Genomic DNA, 25,312 nt, shown 5'->3' with positions numbered 1-25,312 from the left:
AGAGGGTGAGGAGGAAGAAGGTGGGTTTATGTTGGAGTTATACCCAGCAAGGCCTGCCCTTCACAGAGAGACCAGGCAAAGCACATCTAGGCTAGCTCCTGTATGCCGAGAGAGAGAGAGAGAGATTCCACATTGTTCAGGAGCAGCTTCCCATCCTCCAGAAAGGCTTTTGGGGTGCCTATGTGGCTGCAGGAAGGGAAGGGAAGGGTTGCTTCCTAACATATCTTAGGATCCAAGCCACTGGGATGTATTTAATATTAGCCCAGGGCCACATTCACACTGTATATTTATCCCACTATTATTCCACTTTAAACAGTCCTAGCTTCCCCTAAAGAATCCTGGGAAACATAGTTTGTGATGGGTGTTGAGAGCTGTTAGGAGACCCCTATTCTGCTCACAGAGTTCCAATTCTCAGAGTTCTCTGGGAAGAGGGTCTGACTGTTAAACCACTCGTGGAATTGTAACTCTGTGAGGAGAACAGGAGACTTCTAACAATTCACAGCACCCTTCCCAAACTACACTTCCCAGGATTCTTTGGGGGAAGCCGTGACTTTTTGAAGTGGAGTAAGTGTATGGCGTGAATGTGGCCCTACTCAGAGAAGACCCATCCAAATTAATGGATGCAACTAACAAGTCCTTTGACTTCAAAGTGTCTACTCCCACCAATAGGGAAGAAAGAGGACATAGGAAGCTGCCTTATACCGAATCAGATTATTGGTCATCTATCTCAGTATTGTCCACACTGATTGGCAGTAACTCTCCTGGGTTTCAAGCAGGGGACTCTTCCACCCTGGAGATGCTGGGATTGAACTTGGGACCTTCTGTATGCAAAGCAGATGCTCTACCACTGAGCTCAGCAAACCAAACCCCACCTACGCTGGTGAGGTAAGTGCAGTTCCTTTTCCTGCCTTCTGAAAGCAGAAGACTTCCCAGAGGCCACGAATCTCAGAATGGGTAGCTTGACCTTCCTGTGCCCGGGGAACACTGACATATGTGTGAGGCATGACCGCCCAATATGACCATAATCGCAGGACTTTCTTCCATTTCACAAGCATGGCCTAAATTGCACAAGATGCAATTTAGGATGTGGAGAGGGACCCTGAGGTAGATTCTGCTGGTAGAGCATTGTGCAAAAGTAGATCAAGCAGACTTCCTGTAGCCTAACAGCGGCATAAAGGAAAGCTCTCCCAGCACTAAGGCATGACAAAGTGCACCTACTGAAATCAGTGGAGGCTACATCCATCACAGAGAACAGGGGCACAGTCCCTCCCACCTCAGTGTGCCCTCAACCAGTCCCCACCTGCCTGCCTTTCTTCTTATAACTAGCCCAGGAGTTGACATTGGATGTCCGCTTCCTCCTCCATAGTCTCAGTGTGGCCCTTGCAGAACTCAGTAGCAGAACAGGGACAAAACAAGAATGAGTTCCCTCCAGCTGTCATTGGCTCTGAATCCACAGGCTCTTGGCTTCCCTGCCTTCTGCCCTGCTAGTCCCAATGGACACCAGCCACCACTGCAAAAATTTTTTTGACACATACTGCAGATCCAAAAGATTATTTCTCCATCCTTCTGCATTAACCAAGAGCTGCCCAAACAACGCATTTGCAGGAAAGGGGTGTGTGTTGAAGGATAAGAATGGCCAAAGGAGGAGTTGTGCACAAGAAGCCTCCTAGTAAAGATCGTAAGAGATGCAAGTCTAGCTGAGCTACAGTAACAATGGGATTATTAGTAGGGTTGACAACTCACCAGAGAAGACATGCCCTAGTCTGTGATTTGTCTTTTACAGATGGGTTGGCAGAATTTGGCAGGCGAAGATCCCTCTCTGTGTCGTGGTAGAGTTAAGCATTAGCAAAGGATAATGTCTGATGATCAGGCTGATGCTAAAGACACAGGAGCTGGTTAAACGCCTGGCAATCCTACCTGTTAGTCCCTTTCAGAGGGCAAATCTACTAGAGGGGAACCAAAGACAGAACTGATTAGACCATATTTATTTATTTATTATTTGATTTATATCCTGCCCTTCCTCCCAGCAGGAGCCCAGGGCAGCCATAAAACGAGCCCTGCTAGATCAGGCCAAAGGTCCATCTAGTCCACCGTCCTGTTCTCACTGTGGCCAACTAGATGCCCTTGGGAAGCCCCCAAGCAGAGCCTGACCACCACAGCACTCTCCCCCGCCTGCATATCCCAGCAACTGGTATTCAGAGGCTGCCTCTGACACTGGAGGTAGAACCCAGCCATTGTGGCTAACTCAAGAAAGCAGAGATTAGGGATGGATGAGAAATTTGATAAAGGCAAACTATACATCAGATAGTTCATACATTCACCATCTTTGTGGAACGGTCTTGTTTGCTTCACAACTTTTCCTGATACCATTTTTTAAAAAAAACAAACAAAAAACAGTGTTGAAGTAACAACATTGTTATCAATGACATTTTCATTGAAAATTTTCATCTGAACTGCTGAAATGTGTATTCCCTTTAACTTCTGTCTCACTGAGGTGATGACAGTAACCACTAAACTTCATTGTTTAATTATTAACCTGTCTTCCCCTTGTATATGTTTTTTTAAAATCTCTGTGACTTTAGCTAAGCTCGCAGTTCTTTACTACTCTGTAGTCTCAGACAGGCCAGAAGTATCTTGCCAGCAGCACACTGAAAAACTGACCAAGGTGTTGGGGGGGGGGAAGAGGAAGCAACATAAGTAAGTTAATTGTAGGTCAGCTAAGTTGGTTAACTGTTGGTCAAACAGGCTAACTATAAGATCAAGCGCTCAGCAGACAGTAGCTCTCAAGGCTTGAAGATAAACTGGATTTACTTTTCAACTTCCAAAATTACATCACATAGTTGAGCTGGAAAAAAATTCAGCTGCATAAGCCTTATTTAATTGCTGGGGGGATGGACTTTCGTCCCCTCTCCTGGGACAGACAGTAACGTTGCTGGGCAATCATCTGATTCATTTCCTTTCTAATGATTTTTTTTGTGGGGTGGGGGGTTATGCATATACAAAACGCATAACAATAAGAAAAAAAAACCCAAAACAAGGAGAAGCCAACAACCAATTCTATGTATACCATTTTGTCCCATGGGTACTGGAGGACACTCCCACCAAAGGTGGAATATGTACCTCTAGCACTGCCTCCACGCCCACATGTTGGTGCTATGTTAGCCTGACAAATTTGCTTTTGAATTTAAAAAAAATCACAGGCCAATATTAGAAAAAAATGAAAACAAAATTATTTTTCAGCAATGGAAAAAAGACAAGATGGGAACAGAAGATAATGAAGGGCTAACTACAACGGACTGTAACCAGCTATCAGTTTGTCAAAATGACAACCAAACTGGCACCAAACTGCAAACTACATCCGTAGTTGAGAAGTATAAATGGATGTAATTTAGGGTGGAGATGCTTGAGGAATTTGTTCTTTGTGGATTCCAGTGCAAACTGAACTGATCTGTACCTCCTGGACTAATGTCTGGATAGGAACATAACTACCTTCTGTTTTTTGCACCTTGTATTTTGCAACTCAGTTGCCAGCTCAAGAAAATACCTTAACACATTGAAAAATACATTTTCTTTTTTTTTAGAAAAGCATATTTTAAGAGAAAATAAATTTACGAATGCATATTTTCTGAGAAAATGATTTCAACAATGCATACTCAAATGCATTTTTGGTGGGATTTTAAAAATAAGTTGCAGATTAATGTGGACAGAAGAGGGAATGGGTTTATGAATGAACACATGTGAAAGTAACAGGGGCCAGAAAGAGACTTCTCCAGAATTGATCTGCATTCCTCTCCTTTCCTAGCCTTTACTCTCTTCTCCTTATAGAACTGTTATCTTCTCTATGTCTTTCCTTCCCAGACCAACAGCTCTGTACTTTTAACAGCTCCATTTGGGACAGAGGCAGCTTATCCCATGAAGGGGATATAGTGATGTGGGAAGATGCGCTTAATGCATTTCTCCTGTCATATTTTAAGAGCATTTCTTCTATTGGGAAATGATAGGGGGGAAGATGGTAACCCTCCCTCCCAACCTAGATGTACTTACGTTATGCAAGGATGATGACTTCTGCTGTGCCTCTGACTTCTGCCTGTAGCCTGGAAGTGTTCTGCTCAGACTGCACACATTAATATTTGGGGCAACGAGGGGAGGGGGAGAGAAAAGCAGAAGCAAGAGAGAACATAGCAGCAAGCGAGCCCCATTGTGCAATTCAGCGCAAATGGAATGCTAAAGCTAAACACAGGAAGCACAGTGACATTTTGTTTCCAGAAAACCACAATGGGAAATGGGGAAAATTTGGGGTTTAATGGGGTAATTTGGGGTTTTTCTTATGTTTATCTCTGCAACTAATGATCTGATTGACATGTAATTTCAGACGTAAGTTAGCTATTTGTTCCCAAAACATTGTAATAAACATTGCATTGGAAACACTTTACTGGAACTTATCAAAAAGCTCTGCATGTCGCATGATGACAAGCATCATATTATGTTATATACGATTGCTACGTTTGTTGTATGTGTGTGCCTATTTCTGTATAAGGAAATGAAGTGAGGCTTATTCTATTTTAAAATAAGTTCATAATACAAAATCCAGCATGCCCCATTCAAAGCTATAAAAAGATGAAACATGCAAGTTGTTTTCCTATGTGATGTGCAATGTGTTTTAGCAAAATGCTGTACTATAGAACAATATGTCCTAGTTTCCAAGGCGGGGGGAATCCCAGTTATCATATTTTCCAGAGAAACCTTGATGTTAGTTTATTAATAATACAGTTTTTTTACTGAAAATTTAAATGGCTCAGAAGATCGTAAAATCGAGGTTTTCTGGAGAAATAGAATATAGAATGGTTCAACCCAGCACGTGCTACATTACGAGTGTAGTTTGTCAACAAGTGTACCTGAGTAATTTGTTGTTATATGCCTTCAAGTAGATTATGACTTATATGGTGACCTATGAATCTTTTTGGATATATTCATAGGGTTTTCATGGTAAGAGGTATTCAGAGGTGGTTTATTATTGCCTTCCTCTAAGCCTATGGCACCTGGTATTCCCAGGCAGTCTCCCATCCAAGTACTAACCAGACCTGACCCTGCTTAGCTTCTGAGATCAGATGAGATCGGGCATGTTCGGGGTAGTATGGCCATAAGCACCTGAGAAATAGTCACTTCGATTTGCAGGTGGAGTGTGGTGGTGGTAGAGTGAATCAAATGTGGACAAACTGCCACATTCAATGCCTTCCTGGGCTATCATGGGCAGGGTGGAAGTGAGGGCAGAATGGCACTTTTCAACACAACTGTGTTGTGTTGTTTTTTTGCTTTACCAACTTTCCTAATGGTAATTTCCCTAACGGAAATTCATTTTGTCAGCTCCAGAGATGGCATAATGTCCTTCCTGGTTGGGTGTGGGTTGAGGATGGGGGACTGGGAAAGCTATGAAAATTTTGGAGAAATGCTTTCTCCTGACCCCGCCACAGGACACCCCTGGTCCGCCCCTATTCCACCTCTACCAATGTCAGAGGAGCTCCAATATTGCTGAGGCTAGGACTGCAGAGGTTTTTGTAGTGGCAGGGAGACAACCTACGTGGTTAAGTCTCCTGCTCCAAGGGAGAACTTCTCTTTTTCTCTCTGTGTCTCTCCTCAGAAAGGGAGGTTCACACTGTCATATGGGCCTGGGACACCCTTCCATAGACTATAGTAGCAGGCATAGTTAATGGCCACTTTTTTCATCAGACTCATCAATCTCTAGTGCAGGAGTTGGGAACCTTTTGCCCTTCAGATGCTGTTGGACTCTGACTCCCATCATCTCAGGCCATTGTCCATGCTTGCTGGACTGATGGGAGTTGTAGTTCAGCAACATCCAGAAGGCCAAAGGTTCCTCATACTTCTAGTCCATCTGGCATTTTGACTGACATTTACCCTACATGATAGACATGCCCCCAGACAACTACATTTCCCAGAGCTCCATCCCTTCTTGCATGAGCATCTGATCAGGATAGCATGGATTGTGGGGCTGGGAGATCAAGATACCACACTAGGGATGGGATCTGTTGGCCGGTGCTGGCTTGAAAGCATTTCGTCTACCTAACAGCCTGGCATCAACTTGAGTTCGTTCTGTATCCACTAGCCGCTGCTTTTACTGATACGTGGTGGTTGTTTTTTTGCTTAGAAAAAATATCAATATTAAAATTGATGTTTTAAAAGGAAGTATGTATTTTGAAAGAAATATTGGTATTTCCTTTAAAAATATTGGTATTTTGAAGGAAGTATTGATATTTTAAAAAGAAATATCGATACATTATCATTCTTACAATCAATGTCTCAGAGGCAGTTTTTTTTAAAAAAAAATGTCTATTCTCAAAAATGGCTGCAGAAATTCACTTCATTAAAATTTGAACCTCAGCAACTGAGAATAAGCGGATTAATGGAAAATTTGGTACCAAATCCGAATTGGGTGGAATTCTAGCATATCCCTATACTACATTGGTGTGTGACTACCACCCTCCCGCTTGCAGAGCCTCATCTGGCTCTGGTCTCCTCTGTGTACCTGGAATTAAAGGTGCTAGACTGGCAGGCATGCAGGAGATGGCCTTTTCAGCTGTGCCCCCCAGGCTTTGATATGAATGAATGAATGAATTTATTCATACGGTCAGAGACCAATACAAAGGCATCAAAAATACAGTATTAATACAACCAATATAAAGACATCAAAAATACAGTGTTAATACTGCACAAAATAAAACCAGGAGCACGTTCTAGGGAAGACCAGGCTTTGGTATACCCTGCCCACAGAAGCCCACTCTGCTCCCTCCCTGATGGTGTTTCAGAGACTTCTGAAAACCATCTTCTTCCAGAGAGCCTCTGAGAGAGACTGAAGGTAGAGCCTGAAACTCATTTTATTTCCCCCCCCTTTTGAGTTTTACCTCTTTAGTCCCTCTTTTAATAACACTCATCGTGAACAGTTAACTGTATTTTAATCCATTTTAATGTTTATTGTGTTTTTATTTACTGTGTGTGATTGTATTGTGAGCCACCCTGAGTGCCCTATTGTGGGGAAGAAGGGTGGGATAGAAATGTTTTAAATAAATAAATTACATTTGGTGGCCAAGCTGACAACACAATTGCTGCTGCTGCCGCCACTTACAGCAGAAGGAAAAAAAGAACAGAGAGCAGCACAAACACAACTGTTTTATTCATGATTAATTTGACCTATTTGTAACATCTGTTTCTGATTACAAATGATTAGTCACATGAGGAAGAACCTTTACAGCAAATGTAAATTGTAATCCATGGAAGCTGTGTTTATTCTGTTCTTGTCCTGTGTGGGATGCAATCTCGGTCCAAAATCCTATTTGCATTTTGGCTAAGTTTATGTTGTACACTACTTGTGAGTTCTGGGGAAAAAAAGCTATATAACACGAAGTTATACCTGCAGTAAACCAGAGCTTGGAAGTAACTTGTTAGAAATAACGAGTTACTTGTAATTTGTTACAATTTTGCATAACGAGTGGGTAACTTCATTACATTTTGTATGTAACAGAACGAGTGGTAATTTCATTACTTTTGAGTTGCAAATGTAACTTTTTTGCGTTATATTTGGACGTTACTGGGGGGAAAGTAGGGGAAATCATCTGCTGCTGTGATTGGTGGAGGAAAGATATGTGCCTCAAACTGGGCTTCTGCGCTGTTTAGCTCTTCCCTCGTGCTCTAGGGAGGCATGAGGGAGGAAGTGGAGAGTCTGACAGAGCTGGAGGGCAAGGAGGAGTAGAAGGCAGAAGCAGCAGAATGGAAGTGAAGAGCTGTGGAGGTGAGTGTATGTGTTACCCTTTCCAGCCTACTCTCCTTGCCCCCCCCCACTCGTCCTGCCTCCCTCAGCCTGCTTGCCTGCCCCCTCTGCTCTTCCTGGCACCCCCTGCTTGTCCTTGCACCCCCTTTGCATCCCCTCCGCTTGTCCTTGCACCCCCTTTGCATCCCCTCTGCTTGTCCTTGCACCCCCTTTGCATCCCCTCCGCTTGTCCTTGCACCCCCTTTGCATCCCCTCCGCTTGTCCTTGCACCCCCTTTGCATCCCCTCCGCTTGTCCTTGCACCCCCTTTGCATCCCCTCCGCTTGTCCTTGCACCCCCTTTGCATCCCCTCTGCTTGTCCTTGCACCCCCTTTGCATCCCCTCCGCTTGTCCTTGCACCCCCTTTGCATCCCCTCTGCTTGTCCTTGCACCCCCTTTGCATCCCCTCCGCTTGTCCTTGCACCCCCTTTGCATCCCCTCCGCTTGTCCTTGCACCCCCTTTGCATCCCCTCCGCTTGTCCTTGCACCCCCTTTGCATCCCCTCCGCTTGTCCTTGCACCCCCTTTGCATCCCCTCCGCTTGTCCTTGCACCCCCTTTGCATCCCCTCCGCTTGTCCTTGCACCCCCTTTGCATCCCCTCCGCTTGTCCTTGCACCCCCTTTGCATCCCCTCTGCTTGTCCTTGCACCCCCTTTGCATCCCCTCCGCTTGTCCTTGCACCCCCTTTGCATCCCCTCCGCTTGTCCTTGCACCCCCTTTGCATCCCCTCCGCTTGTCCTTGCACCCCCTTTGCATCCCCTCCGCTTGTCCTTGCACCCCCTTTGCATCCCCTCCGCTTGTCCTTGCACCCCCTTTGCATCCCCTCCGCTTGTCCTTGCACCCCCTTTGCATCCCCTCCGCTTGTCCTTGCACCCCCTTTGCATCCCCTCCGCTTGTCCTTGCACCCCTCCAGAGAGGGTGAAAATTGGGAACTGGCAAGAGACTAGGAGGTAGGTGCAGTCTCATACTTCTGTTTGTGTGTTTTGCTTCAGTTATGTGCCTCTCATAGAGCGACTCTCACTAGGCAGCAAGAGATGACTACCCCAAGCAACTAATTTGGGGCACCATGCAACACATTATTAGCTATTTTAATTTTTGGATGTTGTATATTTACTGTCAGAGGTACTTGTGATATTTTCTGCCTCAAATGCCAACATAACTTTTCAAGCTATGGTACTATGACCTTGACTTGGGGGCAGGGCCCCATTTGCTCTTCTGCTTCAAGTAGCAAAATGTCTTGGGCTGCACCTGCTTGCAGTCATTTCACATACTGGACAACTAACATGGCTTTTTGGTGAAAAGCAAGAGAGAATAAGACTGTTATCTGAAAAACAGTTGTGCTTGAGGAAAAGATGGCAAACATGTAGAACTGAACTTTTCTGCAATAATATAGACATTTGCATAGGGTATTTTTTTCTACTCATGGAATATTAAATCTTTAAGTCCTAAATCCTTTGTCATCCCCTCCCCCTTGTGCACACCCTTTACACTGTCTTTCTCCCTATGCATGTAGGTCAAAATGACAACTGGTGTAGTTTGGGAATTAACAGAATGAGAGCTGAATTACAACTCAAAAAAGAACTTTCCTGCTGGTGTCTGCTACTGATGTGGGGGGCATTTTGTTAGGGAGAAGTGATGAGAGGGGGTAATTTGCTGCTGAAACTTTTTATCTGCAACCCCTTCCCTGGCCACTTTTCCCTAGCTGATGGAGGTCAATAAGGAAAAACATGGGGCATTGCACTGGTAAAGTGGCAGGCATGTAAAACAGCCCCTTCCATCTATCTCCTGCTTCACCTACCCAAATGCACCCCAGCAAATGCTTTGCACATTGACAGCACACATTTAGTTGGTTTTCTGGTATTTGCTGCTGAAAGTGTAGTTCCATGCTGGGTGCAGCTGGGACGTTCTGAGTTCATATCTTACCACAGCCATGAACTCACTGGATGACCTTCTGGCCACAGCCATGCCAGACATTTATGCCACTTTAAACAGTCATGACTTCCCCCAAAGAATCCTGGCAAGTGTAGTTTGTGACGGGTGCTGAGTGTTATTAGGAGACTCCTATTCTCCCGACAGAGCTCCAATGTCCAGAGTGGTTTAACAGTCAGGCCCTCTTCTCAGACAGTTCTGTGACTGGAGTTCTGTGGGGGGAATTGGCCTGTCAGGTGTGCTTTAACTTGGATTCCTGCATTGAGCAGGGGTGTGGACTCGATGACCTTAAAGGTTCCTTCCAACTCTACTATTCTATAGTTTTCTGTTAGCTGAGACATCTCTCTCTCTCACTCACTCTCTCACTCACTCTCTCACACACTCTCTCTCACACTCTCTCTCACACTCTCTCTCACACTCTCTCACACTCTCTCACACTCTCTCACACTCTCTCACACACACTGAACGGCACCATCTCTGTTATCTTTTTGGCACCTACTGAAGATTTTCCTCTTTCAATAAGCCTTTTAAGGAGAGACCTTATCCCAGTCTGTGTATGTGTTGGTATTGCTTTTTAAGATTTTTTTTTAAAGCTTTTTAAAAAAAGACTTTTTAAAGATGTTTTCTTTTAATATGTTAAAGATGTTTTGTTTTAATATATTTTAAAGTCTGTTTTAAGATGTTTTAGAGCATTCTTAGTATTTTGTTTGCTGCCCTGGGCTCCTTCTGGGATGAAGGGAGGTATACAAATTTAATTAATTATTAATTAATATACTCGTTCTGCTGGTGAAATGCTTTGCACCAGCAGAACACTGTTGTGCAAGAGAAGCACGGGCAATGTTGCTGGTAACTTTACTGTGCAACAGATTTCACAAGCTGTTGCACAGTGAGTTTCTACTAGTGCAACTGTTGCACCGGATCCCTCTGCTGCATAGCATTAAAACTCACCTGTCCACTAGCACAACAGCCTATGGGTTAGCAGACAGTGAACAGTGAGCTTAAGCTCACAAAGTAATACATTTGTTAGACTTCACATGTGTCACGAGGCTCTTGGTTGCTTAAGCTGTTCCTCCACGCTCTGCAAAGCAATCACAGCCATGCAAATTTCCAGAGGCTCCAGAAGTGGAGTGCACAGCAGTGAAAGAACATATTGACCATGTGTTATAAGAACGAATTAGGAATCTTTGCTGGTGTCATCGCAAGTCAAATTAGTTAGCATATGAAGACAGCCTGCAGCTGAAGACCCTCAATGAGACCTCCACTTACATTGCACAATCACCCGAATTGTCTTGCTGGTCAAGCCAAGCCGATTCCTTGCTTGGCACTGATATTCCCCAGCATCCTGTAATCTGATCTCGGGCAATAGAAGTGTGTGCGCTTTGCCCTGGTTCATTTTGGTGACAATCTCGTTCTCCTTCATCCAGGCCATGGAAGGATCAGGCCTGCCTTCAGCACGACAGATCACTCTGACAGTGTCACCTTCCCAGGCCACTACGGGGTCCAAACCTTCTTCCTCTTCCCTTGAACCTACAAGACAAATGGAACTGACTTACAATAGTACTGTTGTGCCCTGTTAAGGATACAGAGTTGTGCTTGTGTCTACTCTGAGATGGCAATTTACACCAGGTTTGCACAAGCTGTGACCTGCTGAGGCAAAGATGGGGGACCTGTGACCCTCCAGATGTTCTTGGACTCAAATTCCCATCAGCCCCAGCCAGCATGGCCAATGGTTAGGGGCAATGGGAGCTGCAGTCCGGCAATGTCTGCAAGCCCACCAGCCAGGAGTTTATTTTATTTATTTATTTATTACATTTGTATACTGCCCCATAGCCGAAGCTCTCTGGGCAGTTTACAACAATTAAAACATTAAAAACAAATATACAAATATAAAAACATTAAAAAAAAAACAGTTTAAAAACACATGCTAAAATGCCTGGGAGAAGAGGAAAGGAGTTGTGGCCTGCCAGGTTCTTTGAAAAAATCTGCTCTCCCAGACAGGCAACTAAAGCAGGATATTTACAAATCTTGGCAGACCAAATTTTGCAGGTCTGGTTTATGCTACAAATAATCCCTTGGCTCTCAATTGCAGCTATATTTGGGATGGGGAGTTTGGAGTAGAAATACAACGAACAACCAACCATGGTGCCCATTATTAAATTATAACTACAGCTACTGCAAGGTAGTTTATCTGACACAGATCTACACTGACCATCAGCAGCTCTTCAGGGTTTCAGCCAGAGGACATTTTCAGCCCTACCTGGAGATGCTGGGGATTGAACCTGGGACCTTCCGCATGCCAGGCAGATCCTCAACCACTGACCTGTGATCCCTTCCCTATTTTGAAGTATTTATGTATGAAATAACACACATTACCTTTCAACTCCCCCATCCTCAGTAAGACCATGAAGTCCAAAGCCTAACGTGACTTAACTGCACCACTATTCCTAGAAAGAGACGGAGGGTAATTTTCTTCTGTCTGTATTTTTAGCGAGGTGACTTATTTCACACTTCCCGGACCAACACACAGATCAGAATAAAATTATCCTTCGCATTTTGCACTTCCCTGCGTTTTGTGATATACAGCTGTCGGCTTGAGAAATCTATTCAGATGTGTAAAAAAAGAAAAAGGCTTATTTCAAGATAAAATATATCTAGAAATGTGGACACTGAGATAAAATATGTATTTACATTAGGGGTGGGGGAGAAATTTGATTCAGTTCACATTTAAAGCCCAATCTATCCAATTCTCACACGCTGAAACAATATGAGAAAACACAGACATCCTTCAAAATTTGCACTTCTGAGGATTTTGCATTGCAACTCTCCAACCAATGTTAACAAAAATGCATATATTAGGGGGAAAGGGTGTGGAAAATAACACAGAAAAATACATTATATTAGGGGAAAATGCTTTGCAAAAATGTGTACATTGTTCAAAACTGTCTGCAAAAATGTGTTTGAAGAAATTTGCACTAAAACGCTGGGGAATTTTCATGAGGATTAAAAAACATTCGCAAATTGCTAGAGAAATGTGGAGAATTGAATTTCAGATGAGAAAAAAATGAGAAACTAATTTACGTATGAATAATTATACAGATTTTTTTTTTAAAAAAATTACAGATTATTGTGGAAACATGACAGAAGTGATTTATGATGAACACATGCAAAACTGACAAAGACCAGCAATAAATTGATCCATCCATCCTTATTACTAGACGTGCCCTGAACTCAGCTGGGCAGCCACTGTATTCTGGGAATGGGGTCTTAGGGACATGGAAAAGCGTTTGTAGAGGTTCACATCTCACCAGGGCATCCAGGCCTTTGTATGTTCACTACAGTCTTGATGTCCTGGGGTTGATCTGAAACATAAGAAAAGGGGAAAGGTGAGGCTAGCAAATGAATTGCTGGGAAATCCAGAAATAAAAAAGAGGAAGGAATCTGATGCAGATGCGGGCAGAGAGATGGCAACAGCTCATGGGGGGCGGGCAGGGGACTATACCAATATAAGGGGGCTACTCATAGGCTGAATGGTGTTGGGAATGGTTTCCCAAGGAGTGGAGTACCAGACTTGGTAGGCAAGGACTTAGTCCCGGTTAACGTGAGAGGATATGAAGGTAATGCCAAATCAGAACTCCACCCTCCTTGCCATGTTCATAACTCCGTATAGGGTTGTTTGTTTGCTTGTTTTGTTCAAGTCAGTGGTCCGGGAAATTTGGATTGGGGACCCTGAGCACAGTCTCTTGGGCCTGGAAGGTGATCACTATCACTATTTGTAGTGGCAAATTCAGAAGTGCAGGGTCCCTTCATGATAGTCACAACCACATCCCCTTCTCCCTGTTTTTGCTGCAGAGTAGAGAATGAGAGCCTTGTTAATGCCTTCTCCCACTGCAACAAATGTCTCTAGGAGCCAATGAGCATGAAAGAGGAGAGTTAGCTACTGTGAAGATTCTTCTCAGTGGCTGACTCACCTCCTTTCACTCTGATTGGCTCCAACCAGCAAGAAAGGACAAGGAAGCGTGTTAGAAGACTCTTCTCACGACTTCCGGGAAGGGTGACTTCGCTTGTGCCTGCTTTTGAGACGGGCTCCCGCCTCAAAAGAAGCTTATTCAGATATAAATCAGTCAGAACTTTTTTTTTTTGACTGATGAAATTTCTCCCGGGCAGGGAGAAACGTAGAGATCAACCTCAAAAGCCTGTTTTTGTTGGGAGGACTGGATTTCATTAATTTATGAGAAAAGGTCCAGCCAGCAATGCCGGATGGACTTCCGAACAAGCTCTATCTGTTTAATGCGATACGTTTATCTTTTCTTCAAAGAGAAAACAGACTAACAGGCAAGCACCCTTCTTTCTATTATTTTTTTTACTTGGCTTAAATTGTTGCAGCAAAAAGAGATTTGTCAATTTAATCAGCTTTAAAGAGCTTCTGGGTGAGTTATAACTCTTCTCTGTTATTCACGAAATTAACAGCTTATCTCTGTTTCTATTGCAAAAAGCTGTTCTGGAAGTGCATTCTAAAGATATACACAGAAGAGGGATTTCTATTCCGAGGAACATTATATTGTTTGGGACTATTCTCTTTTTGATCTATTTTATTTTGACGAATCTGCTTCTTCACGACGCCGCTAACTGTTTTGATGCTGGGAACTAAATTTGTTTTGTATTCTTGAACATAGAGAGATAAGGCAGGCTGCTTTGTTTATACTGTGATGTCATCAAGCCTGGAATATTAACCTAATTGTTGCTGAAATAAGAAGTGGTTCTTCTTTATTTTTGTTTTGCTTTGTTTTCGTGGTTTTAAAAAATGGCAATCAAGAATTGGCTGAGAATCTGGAAGTAATTATGTTTCAGAAAATAATGGATGAGATTGAGATAACGAAACAAACCCTGCGACAGGGCAGTAAGGAGCTGAAAATTGAACTGAACAAAATGATGCAGGAGCTTAAAGAAATAGGGGATCCTGTGAGAGAGGAGAATGAGATCAGAGATGAGAAAAGAAAAAATAAAGGGAAGATACAAGCCCTGGAGATTGGAACAAATGTGGAATTGGAAAAAGATCTGGAGTTTATGGATATTAGAAATAAAATCTACTGTTTGGAATTTAACGTTATCTCTGAAGAAATTAATGAAGATATTAGAGATAAAGTTATCAATGGCTTGGATAATCTTCTGGACTGGAATGACGTGATGGAGCTTGATATAGAGAAAATCTATGGAATTAACAGCAGCCATGTGACAATGGAAAAACTCTCAAGAGATGAACCAGTGCATTTTGTAAAAAAGAAGAACAGAGATATGACTTTACAACAATATTTCAGCAACTTATTCAGAATTGATGGCAAGAAAACATTTGGGATAGAGGAAATTCCCATCAGACTCTTATTATATGACTATGGCTATGACAGCAAGATTATTATGGAATACTGATAATGGAAGATTGGACACTGAAATTACTGGACTTAACAGGACTATTGAAGATGGAAGATGGAATTATATTGGATTTAACAGATTTTGATGAGATGGATTAATCGATATGTTTATTTGGACTATGGTTATGACAATAAGATTATTATTATTATTAACGAGATGGATTAATCGACATGTTTGTTTGGAGAAAAATTGATAGATATATTTCTTAAAGAATTGAAACCTCTCTTTGACTTTTTGTGGAAAGAATAAAGTAATGTTTATGAGATTTGATGATTAATTAAGATAACTACTGGAGGAAAGTGATTTTATAATATAATTTAAGAGACAGGATTGTTATATATTGTAGATCTATAACTGATTTGATTTGTGACAAATGGGAAGTCAACATTTTATTTTTTTTTGTTTAATCATTTTTGTTTTGTTTTGTTTTTTGTCCTTGAATGTTTTATGATTTTGTTTTGTATGTTTTATGAAAATTGGAATAAAAATTATTGTAAAAAAAAAAAAGACTCTTCTCAGTGGCTCACAGATTCCACTTTCATGCTGATTGGCTCATAGAATGCTGGAGACATAGGATCCCTGCTGGGCCCCTGCTCCCAAAAAAGAAAGTGGTCTAAGGCTCCCTGAGAACCTGGATGACTGCACCCTTGCTATTGGCTTCCGCAAAAACCAGCTCAGATAAGTAAGTTCCAGGTTTCTGATTTCCCTGTCTGGACAAAGTCCTAGGCAGGAACCAGAAGACAATGCACAAGTTGTTGATTGGGGACCAGGACAGATGAGCCACCTGTTATGGGTGATCTTCTACCATTGCTATCACCAATCCCACCCTCCAAAGTCTGCCATTCTTTTGCTTCTCCTTGAACGAGCCTTTTATTTACAGCAGAGCGATGGCAGAAAGGACTATGCAGTTCTGCGCACCTTACTGTTGCTCAGTTAACGGTACTGTGCTGTAATGAATTGAAGCCACAGGCAATGCGCAAAGGGCTCTGAAGAAAGAGTAAACGGCTGTTGATGAGATCCTAATGGCGACTGTCATTATCATCATTATTATACATTTCACTTATGAATTGCTTCCTCCGAAGCATCTCAAAGTAATGTTGCCATACAATAAAAATCACATGCAAAATGATTGTGCATACAAAAACAGTTAAAAGAACTGTATACATAAAAACAATTACACATAGAAAAACAATTTCAAATAAATTCAGACTGGGGGAAAAAATCTCCACTGAGGCTTGTTAGAAGAGGAAAGTGTTCAAGCAGAGCCAAAATGTCAGCGGGCAATATCCAACACAAAGATTTATACTTGTGCAATGAGACTTCCCACATCTCCTCCCACTGTGTGTGCCCTGCACCCTCCCCGAATCTGTTGTGGTGGGTGGGGGAAACCCCAGAAGGGATTTTGGGGTACATGGAGGGAGGAGGGGAGAGCTCCACTGCACAAGCATAAATCATTGTGTTGACTGAACATGAGACTTAGCACTATGTTGGATACAATCCAGTAAAGATGGTGCCCGTCTGATGTGCGATGGGAAGAAGTTCCAAAGGATAGGTGCCACCACACTAAAGGCCCTGTTTTGACATCCTGTGGAACAGAACTCTTGATAGGATGGTATTTGCAGGATGCCTGCAATAAAATAGGAAGAAGCCAGAAGAAATGCCTTGGGGACAAAGCATGGACAGAGAAACTAGGACCCTCCACATATTCTTGGACTCCAGCGCCCATCAGTCCCAGCCAGCACGGCTGATGTTCAGGGATGATGGGAGCTGTAGTCCAACATCATCTGGAGGGCCACAGGTTCTCCAGCCCTGGGTTACAGTAAGTATTGCATCCCTCTCTGATCCAGTGTCCAAAGGGACTAAATGCAATGGAGGACAAGGCTGGAAGAGGTTAGTCATTATTCTCCAAATGTATTTTTGAAAGTGGTCACAGAGACTGATTTCTAAGCTGCTGGCTTTGGCACTATGAGGACCAACAACTTTCTGTTCGGCGAGGCAGTGGGGAACAGGTGGAAATTTTTTAGGAAACTAAGATATCAGATTTGGAGTTCTTAAAACAGCTCTGCAGATATGTGGAAGGCGCAAAATACTGACTGTGGTGCTACAGCACAATATCTAGGAGGGGGAAAGATATTTCTCAGGAAAAATAAACAATAGTGTACACAAAGATTGTGGGTTGCCACATACTCCACCCTTTAATCAAGCTCTGAAGACACACACCCACACACACACAAATCTGGACTGGAAAAGGAATTGTTTGCTCCTGTTCCCTGGGAATCAAGTTGTCTTGAGGAACTCTGGGGCAGTTGTTCCTTAAAGTGATGCTCTTTCGAGATGATAAAATGCTTGAAGAAACAGCATAGGAGTGTTAAGCTCCCCTCAAACACATACATCTTTGTTTTAAAACTTAGAGCACCCCACCCACTTTATATATGAATGAACAAGGCAAGTATATGAACAGCAAACATGGTCACCCGTCATGTCTAGCTTTGACTCTTAAGAACAACATTAAAGCTATGTCATTCTTCACAGAAGTAAGGCTGTATAAATGTGCTGCCCTCTTGCGGTTAAAAAAAGATGTGTCCACAGATTTCAGACACTGAATACGTTCAATGACTAAAAACATGTAGTTTTGCCTGTAGCCCCTTCAGACTGTCCCCCTCCCGTGGGCATATTCTGCAATACGCTCTTGCTACAATAATAGTCCATAGGTGGATTTGTTCTGTGATGCTGTCCCAGTGCTACCACATCACTGCTGTCCAAAGAGGCTACAGCACAACATAAGTGGGCCAAAAGTAAACCAGAATGATTGCATTATAAAAAGTTATGGGATTTCCACAGGAAGTTACGGGATACGAACTGATTGGACATGAAGCAGTGTGACCATCCCAAAACCTTTGCAGGTGCAAACAGTACTGAAAGCAGGGTGTGACCGCTCTGACAGCATCATGAGCATAAATCATCATGAACGTGCAATGAAAAAGACGTTTGGAGGAGCCACTAGAGGTGAACCAAAATTTCTCATATAAGAATTTTCTGGGAAGCTATCTCAAGGTTTCAGGACAGACAAAAGAAAGTACTTCTTCACCCAGCGAACAGTTAAACTACGGAATTCGCTCCCACAGGAGGCAGTGATGGCCACCAGCTTGGATGGCTTTAAAAGAGGATTAGACAAATTCATGGAGCAAAAGGCTATCCATGGGTGCTAGCCATGAGGGCTATGCTGTGCCTCCAGAGGCAGAGGCAGTATGTCCCCAAATATCAGTTCCTGGAAACTGCAGGAGGGGAGGGTGCTGCTGGTGTTGCAAGTCCTGCTGGCAGGCTTCCCTTGGGCACCTGGCAGGCCACTGTGAGAACAGGATGCTCAATTAGATGGGTCATTGGCCTGATCCAGCAGGCTCTTCTTATGTTCTAAAAGATTTTTTTTTTCTGAAGAGGACAGTTTTGCAGAATATTCCTCAAATAATCAGTAGTGTAGTGGCAAATGCAGAAGTGCAGGGTCCCTTCATGTTAGTCACAGCCATGCTCCCTCCCCACATTTTTGCTGCGCGGTTGAAAATGTGAATGTGCATGTACTGCCTTCAGAATGTTATGTACTGTTCTACATTTTTCTGTTTTTACATTCCCTTGAACAATTGTATCATTTGTATACTGACGGGTCTTTGACCGTAAAATATATATATATATGTACTGCCTTCAAGTCGATTCCAACTTATGGAGACCCTATGAATAGGGTTTTCATGAGGCTGAGAGGCAGTGACTGGCCCAAGGTCACCCAGTGAGCTTCATGGCTAGGTGGGGATTCAAACCCTGGTCTCCCAGGTTGTAGACAACACATTAACCACTACGCCACACTGGCTCTGAGATCCTTGTTAATGCCTCGGAACCAACAAGCATGGAAGAGGAGAGTGTTAGCCCTAAGAAGACTCTTCTCAGTGTTTGACTCACCTCCTTTCACACTGGTTGGCTCCAATTAGCAGGAAAGGACAAGAAAGCATGTTAGAAGACTCTTCTCGGTGGCTAACACACTCCCCTTTCATGCCAATTGGCTCATAGGATGCTGGAGGCATAGGGACCCTGCTCTCAAACAAGCAAAGGGTCTAAGACCCCCCACGACTACACCCCTGCAAATAATATGCACCTTTTGTTGTTGTTGCTGTTTGTCATCATTAACTTTTACCACCTGTGGATGCATTTACACAATCATTAATTAACTTTGCAGAAAGCTCCATAGCATATAAGCAGGACTCCTGCGATGGGGTGATGGCTGCCAACGTCAGACACATTCAGGAAAGCCAAGGCTATTGATGGCTGCTAGCCAGGATTGGCTATGTGCTGGCTTCAGGATCAAAGGAAGCGTCCCTCTGAATACAGACCGCTGGGGAAGAACAGTTGCTACAGGTGTACAAGTCTGAACAGGTGTACAAGGTTCCACCAATGCAAGCACTATACACATTGTACAAGGTGAACAAGTGCCCCATCTGATTCACGGGGAGGAGATAAGGGGGATGGCAAATTCATGGAGGCAGGAAAGACAACACAGAGCTAAAGGAGTTACTCACAGTCCAAGCGAAGGTGGATGCTTTCTTCAGCTCTTGCCCCTACAGCGGGATAGGTGACGCTGCAGGTCAGAGCTTTGCCCTGGTCAGCGAGGGAGGGCAGGAAGGTGATTTCTGATTCATAGGCCCAGCTCCTGCTGCTGTGTTGATGATGCAATAGAGAGGTCTTGTAACTTTTGGACTCGGTCCTCCAGGAGATTTTGGGTGGGGTCCCTGAGCAGCTCCCTGGTGCCTGACAAATGACAGTGACTGGCTTCCCCACAACCAGCTCAGACGTGTTCCAGATCTTCGGTTTCTCTGTCAGCTCTGAGCAAACGGACATTTCCCAGGAAACAATTTAAAAGACAGCTCACACAAGGTGTTGAAAGGGTAACAGTTTATGAGAACCACAGAGGACCTTTTTAGAAAAGCTCCATCACACATTGACTGAGACCTCATCTGCACTAGATATTTAAAGCACGATCACACCACTTTCAACAGTTATGGCTTTCCCCAATTAATTGGGAAACTGTGATTTGTTAAGGTTCAGTGATTTAACAATAAATCGTGGTTTAACAATCAATCTCTCTTCCCAGGGAACTCTGAGTACTGGAGCTCTGTGACGGAAACAGGCCTCCTAACAACTCTCAGCATCCTGAACAAATGACAGTTCTCAGGATTTTTCGCAGGAAGCCATGTCTGTTAAAGAGGTATCATAATCTTTTAAACATATGGTGCAGATGTGGCCTGAGTGCATGAAACATGGCTTTGTGCTGACTAGCTATGTTCCAAACGCTGGCACGCACCTCTGCTCCCCTTGCAATTTCTGTGTGTTCACCTGAAGGCATGAAGGGGACCTCTAGGCACATACACCTATACATATGTAGGTAGGGGCTTTCACACAATGAAGAACCCTGCAGGCTCTGGTCTCTCAAATGCATGGTGAGGATTCTAACTGCTGTCAAGTCAGCTCTCTGAGGGGAGAACAGTTTGGAAAGGGCTGTCCTGTCCTCCTAGCCTGGAGATTGTCTGCTACTCTGCTCCTGGATCTGATCTGGAGATGGGTGGGGACAAACAATGCTTCAGTGGACTGCCTTTTATCATGGGCAAGACAGCTGGAACATCAGTTGTAACTTTAACAGCTGAAACTTGTGCTTGAGCCTGCTTTTGCCTCCTCCCTCCTGTTACCTTTTCCTCGCGTGTCATGTCTGTCCGACGGCAGAGACCGATTTAGAGACTGATTTTTGTAAGCTGCTCCCAGAGCATTTTTGGCTACAGGGCGGGGTTATAAAACGCTGCAAATCATCGGGAAGCCCGGAGGGTGGTTACTAGATCTAGGGCCTTTTCTGTGGTGGCCCCTGAGTTGTGGAACAGCCTCCCCGAAGAGGTACGCCTGGCGCCTACACTTCTATCTTTCCGGCGCCAGGTAAAGACCTTTTTATGCTCCCAGGCATTTTAATCTTTTAATTTTCTTAATCTTTCTACTTTTAACATGTATCCTTCTTAATTTGTGTTGTATTTCGTTTTTGTTGTGCTTTCTGTTGTTTGTTTGTACATGTTTTTGTGATTTTTTACTATGATATATTGTATTTTATCTTGTTTGTTCACCGCCCTGAGAGCTATTCTGCTAAGGGCGGTATATAAATTGAAATAATAAATAAATAAATAAATCCATTCTACTGAACGTGTGGCCACCGCGAGTGCGGCCATAGGGATATGATGGTGTTGGGGCATGGTTGGTTCACACAACCAATCCCCCTCCCTCCACACAATCAAAGAAGGCAGCAGAAGGAAATGCTCTGGAATGGGTTATAGTGGCTGTGATGACTGGGGCAGGGAGCAGTGGCAGACATGTGGAGGGCACCAGGTTGGGAAAGGCTGGTATGAAAAGTGAAATGGACTGCCTTCAAGTCGATCCCGATTTATGGCGACCCTATGAATAGGGTTTTCACGGTAAGCGGTATTCAGAGGGGGTTGACCATTGCCTCCCTCTGAGGATAGTCCTCCCCAGCTGGCTAGGGCCTGCTCAGCTTGCCACAGCTGCACAAGCCAGCCCCTGCCTTGACTGCAACTGCCAGTTGGGGGGCAACTGGGCTCCTTGGGACTATGCAGCTTGCCCACGGCTACACAAGTGGCAGGGCACATAACCCCTGAGCCACTCACTGTGTGGGTGATCTGTAGCTGGCCCTTGACACCCAGGAGACACAAGTGGGGATTTGAACTCACAGACTCTGGACTCCCAGCCAGGGTCTCCTCCCCACTATGCTATAAAGATTATCAATATGAATGTTTGGGTGCCTTCAGTCCTTCTCTCTCTCTCTCCCTGCTCCCCAGCACCCTTAAATCCAGGTTGCTTGTATTGATGTACATTCTCCATTATGCACTGAAGCTTGAGGATGGTCAGGTGCTAGGAAGGTGTTAACAGCTCCCAAGGAGGTGTGAATGGCTGCTAATGGGACCCTATTGCTGACTCCATGGGACTTCATTGCATCCAGGTTCAGTGCGGCAGCACCCTTAGGCAGCCAACCCTGCCAGGAATTAAGATCCTCAGGCCTGGGGGGTGAGGGAAGGCGCCTGAGACTCTCTTCAATACAACACCCCTTCCCAGCCTTGCTCTGGCAAAGGGCCGTAGCTCAGTGGTGGAGCACCTGCTTTTCATCGAGAAGTCCCTGGGTTCAGCCCCTTGCAACTCCAGGAAGACTCTCTGTCTGAAGCCCTGGAGAGTTGGTGCCTGCCAGCGTAGATAATACTGAGCCAGACAGACCAATGGTCTGACTCAGTATAAAACAGGATTCTTTTGGGGAAGGCCAGTCTCAGACAAGTCGGGGCCCTTGGGCACAAGCCTGCCTCGGGCCCCAGCGCTCCCCTTCAGCAATTCATGGCAGAATCACTGCCGCAGATGGCACAGCAAGAGCTTCGGAGCCCCCCACCATTCCCTTGCTTCAACCTACCTTTCTCGGCCGCTGTGCAGTTCCGCAACCAGCACTGCCCTTAACCAAGATGGTGGCTGAAGTTTCTCAAAGGGGACGAAGCCTCTGCCGCCATCTTGGTTCATGGCAGGGATGCGCACATAGCACATCGCAGAAGGGGCACGGAAGGGCCCCTCAGGAGCCTCTGTAGCCCCAGGGGCCCTCGGCCGGGGCCTTACCTGGCCGCCCTTTGCAGCCAGCCCTGGAAGCCATGACTGTTTAAAGTAGTATAATACAGCTTTAAATGTATGGTTCAGATGGAGGCAAGGAGACGTTAAGGGTCTATTTCTGGCCTTGCAATGATGTGAACAGGAAGCCTGGGGCTCTGGTGTTTCCTGTTTTCCCCTCACATCATAACAATGTCCAGACTCGCTGATCTAACTGTAGAGAGGGCTTTTTCTGTCCTTACAGCCCAGCATGGAAGGGAACGAAAAAGGAGAAAAGCAAGTAAGCAAAAACCTCTTGCCTGTTACAACAACGTGAAGCGAAGCAGACGCAGCCTGGTTAGTGATAAAGGTGTATCTTAAATTTCCCCTTTCAATTCTGAAGTAATACGTTCCCTTGTCCTCAAACTTGGCATCGTTGATGCTGAAGGAGCAGTTGCTTTCTGCCGGGTCTCCCGTCAGGTGGAAACGGCCAACAGCGGACCTCTCGACCGGTTGCCTCTTGTCATTGGTGACCACAAGGAGACCCTGGACGTAGTGGTTGTTTGGGTAGAAATAGTACCAGGACCCTTTGTTGTTCTTGAACCAGTAGCCATACAGCGTGCCAGAGACGGTCTGATGTGGGGCGGCGTAAGTGAAGTGGCAGGGAATGTGGACGCAAAGGCCTCGCTGCACGGAGACAGAGGCAGGAGACGTCAGCCTATAACCCAGATTGTGGCTCAGCGTACCTGCCGGAGGAAAGATGATCACTGGCATGTAGCCACATGATTGGATAAGGCCCATTTTGCACTGCCTCTCCTATAGTTCTGCTAGTTAAGGCAAAGATGAGGAATCTGTAGTCCTCCAAATGTTGTTGGACTTAACCCCTGGAAGCATGACCTCTGTGTGAAACACATTTACAAATCAGCTGAAAGTCTGGTCCACAGAAATACAAATCCCCATGATCAGACTCTGCTCTGCAGATCAAGCATATTTGCAAATCCCAATCCAAAGGAATCATAACATCTCATCTGGTGTAAAACCCAATAGAAGATTGTAGTGCTGATATTCCCAACATGCCTGGTTATTCTAACAGGGGAGGAGAGGCATTTGCCATGCAAATGAGCATTCTGGTCAATGGAGATTTTGCATTTGCAGTACAGATCCAAAGGAAGCCCAGAACTGCTTCAAGCTTTGTAGGGAAACGCTCTCAGAGGTTTACATAAGGGGTGCATAAAGACAGGCAAAGCCAAGATTCAAGTTTAAAGGGCTCCACCAGATGACGTTTATTGAGCATTCATTCTGATTTGTTTGCAGGGAGGTTATACCACAAGCATTCATCCTGATTTGCTTACTGCCTTATATGCCTTCTTGTTAATCATTCATGCAGTCCACACTTTTCCATGCATTTCTCTGTCACTTTCCTAACCACAGAACATGTGTGGGTGCTTTCAGACTGTTAGGCTGTGAACACAGCAGTCACCTACAGCAAAGCGTTTCCATTAGCCACACCTGGAGGGGGAACAGGTTGATCTGCTGATCAACTGCAAAATCGCTTTTGAAGCTGAATTAAAAACAACCTCAAGCTGATCCCACCAGGTTTTACAGTAAAAAGGGGCAGGGTTTATTAATGTCATGTGCCCCCATTTTCAGAAGAGAGAGGTGTAGATGCATTGGAACCAGCAGAACGGTGAGTGTGTTTCTACCCTCGAGTATTTTTGCGGAAGGATTCAGTTGCACACTAGAATTTTAGGTTTATGCATTTAAAGTGGATTAAAGTGCTCTGCTACCTAGTGCAACAGATCCACTAAAAAAATTATTGGACTTAATAGGTCATCTGAAGGGCCCTATTATTTTTTCAAAGTGGATTTGTTGCATTAAGGCAACAGAGTCCTTTAATTCGCTTAAATTGAGCCAACCTATGTTTCCCAGTATAAGCTTGAATCTCTCTTGCAAAATATTGAGTTTGGAAGTACTCCTAGTCCTTTGCCTCATAACTTCAAATTTCAGTTCAAACAAGCAAGGGTCACACATCCTTTGACTCCAAAGATGTCAAAAAAAAAATGGCTAAAAAAGTGGAGCTGAGAATTACTTGGCTGTTGATCTTTTGTCAGAAAGCCATTACCAGCCTTAGAGATTCAGTATATATGCATGGTCCCGAGCGTTCATGATCTGAATCCTTTGAAACATCACCTTGTTTTAGCCAGTTATGACTTAAAGGAATCAAAATGGTCTGAACCACCAACAGAAAAATGAGAAGCAAACTTTTCTGTATTATGCTTTTGGAGCTAAGAACTAACTCACTGCAGTCAAGAGGTCATCAAGTCCTTTCTGAATTATATAAATAGCGTGATTTCCCAGAGGACCACTTATATTTGAAGGTAGACCAATTTGCTTGCAGGGACAGTGGAATGTTAGTGTTCTATTTATTTATTTATTTTATTTCTTATTTGATCTACATCCCGCCCTTCCTCCCAGCAGGAGCCCAG

General features: G+C 44.2%; 1 protein-coding gene and 1 non-coding gene across 11 annotated transcripts in view; both read right to left on the bottom strand.

The window, feature by feature from the left end:
• LOC133370198 (chemerin-like receptor 1) overlaps positions 1-25,312 on the bottom strand; it is a 39,715-nt gene that overhangs the window by 3,117 nt on the left and 11,286 nt on the right. For 7 of the 10 annotated variants that reach the window (XM_061596083.1, XM_061596078.1, XM_061596080.1 and 4 more), the window contains 4 exons: positions 23,147-23,572; positions 19,736-20,038; positions 13,052-13,105; positions 11,013-11,273 (listed from right to left, as the gene is read on the bottom strand). In XM_061596083.1, the coding sequence (XP_061452067.1) occupies positions 11,013-11,273; positions 13,052-13,105; positions 19,736-20,038; positions 23,147-23,572 (1,044 nt within the window). Of the gene's footprint in view, positions 1-1,750; positions 1,820-1,917; positions 1,944-2,315; positions 2,361-4,044; positions 4,115-11,012; positions 11,274-13,051; positions 13,106-19,735; positions 20,039-23,146; positions 23,573-25,312 lie in introns of those variants that run through there. The other 3 variants (XR_009759092.1, XR_009759093.1, XM_061596085.1) reach the window with 3 other exon arrangements.
• On the bottom strand, positions 5,028-5,146 carry LOC133371028 (5S ribosomal RNA). The gene has a single exon (XR_009759237.1). It is a non-coding gene; the product is annotated as a 5S ribosomal RNA (ribosomal RNA).

The sequence above is a fragment of the Rhineura floridana genome, chromosome 15 (genome assembly GCF_030035675.1).
Source record: "Rhineura floridana isolate rRhiFlo1 chromosome 15, rRhiFlo1.hap2, whole genome shotgun sequence".
Lineage (NCBI taxonomy): Eukaryota > Metazoa > Chordata > Lepidosauria > Squamata > Rhineuridae > Rhineura > Rhineura floridana.
Note: the sequence above shows the minus strand (reverse complement) of the source record. Positions and strands in the feature narration are given on the sequence as shown.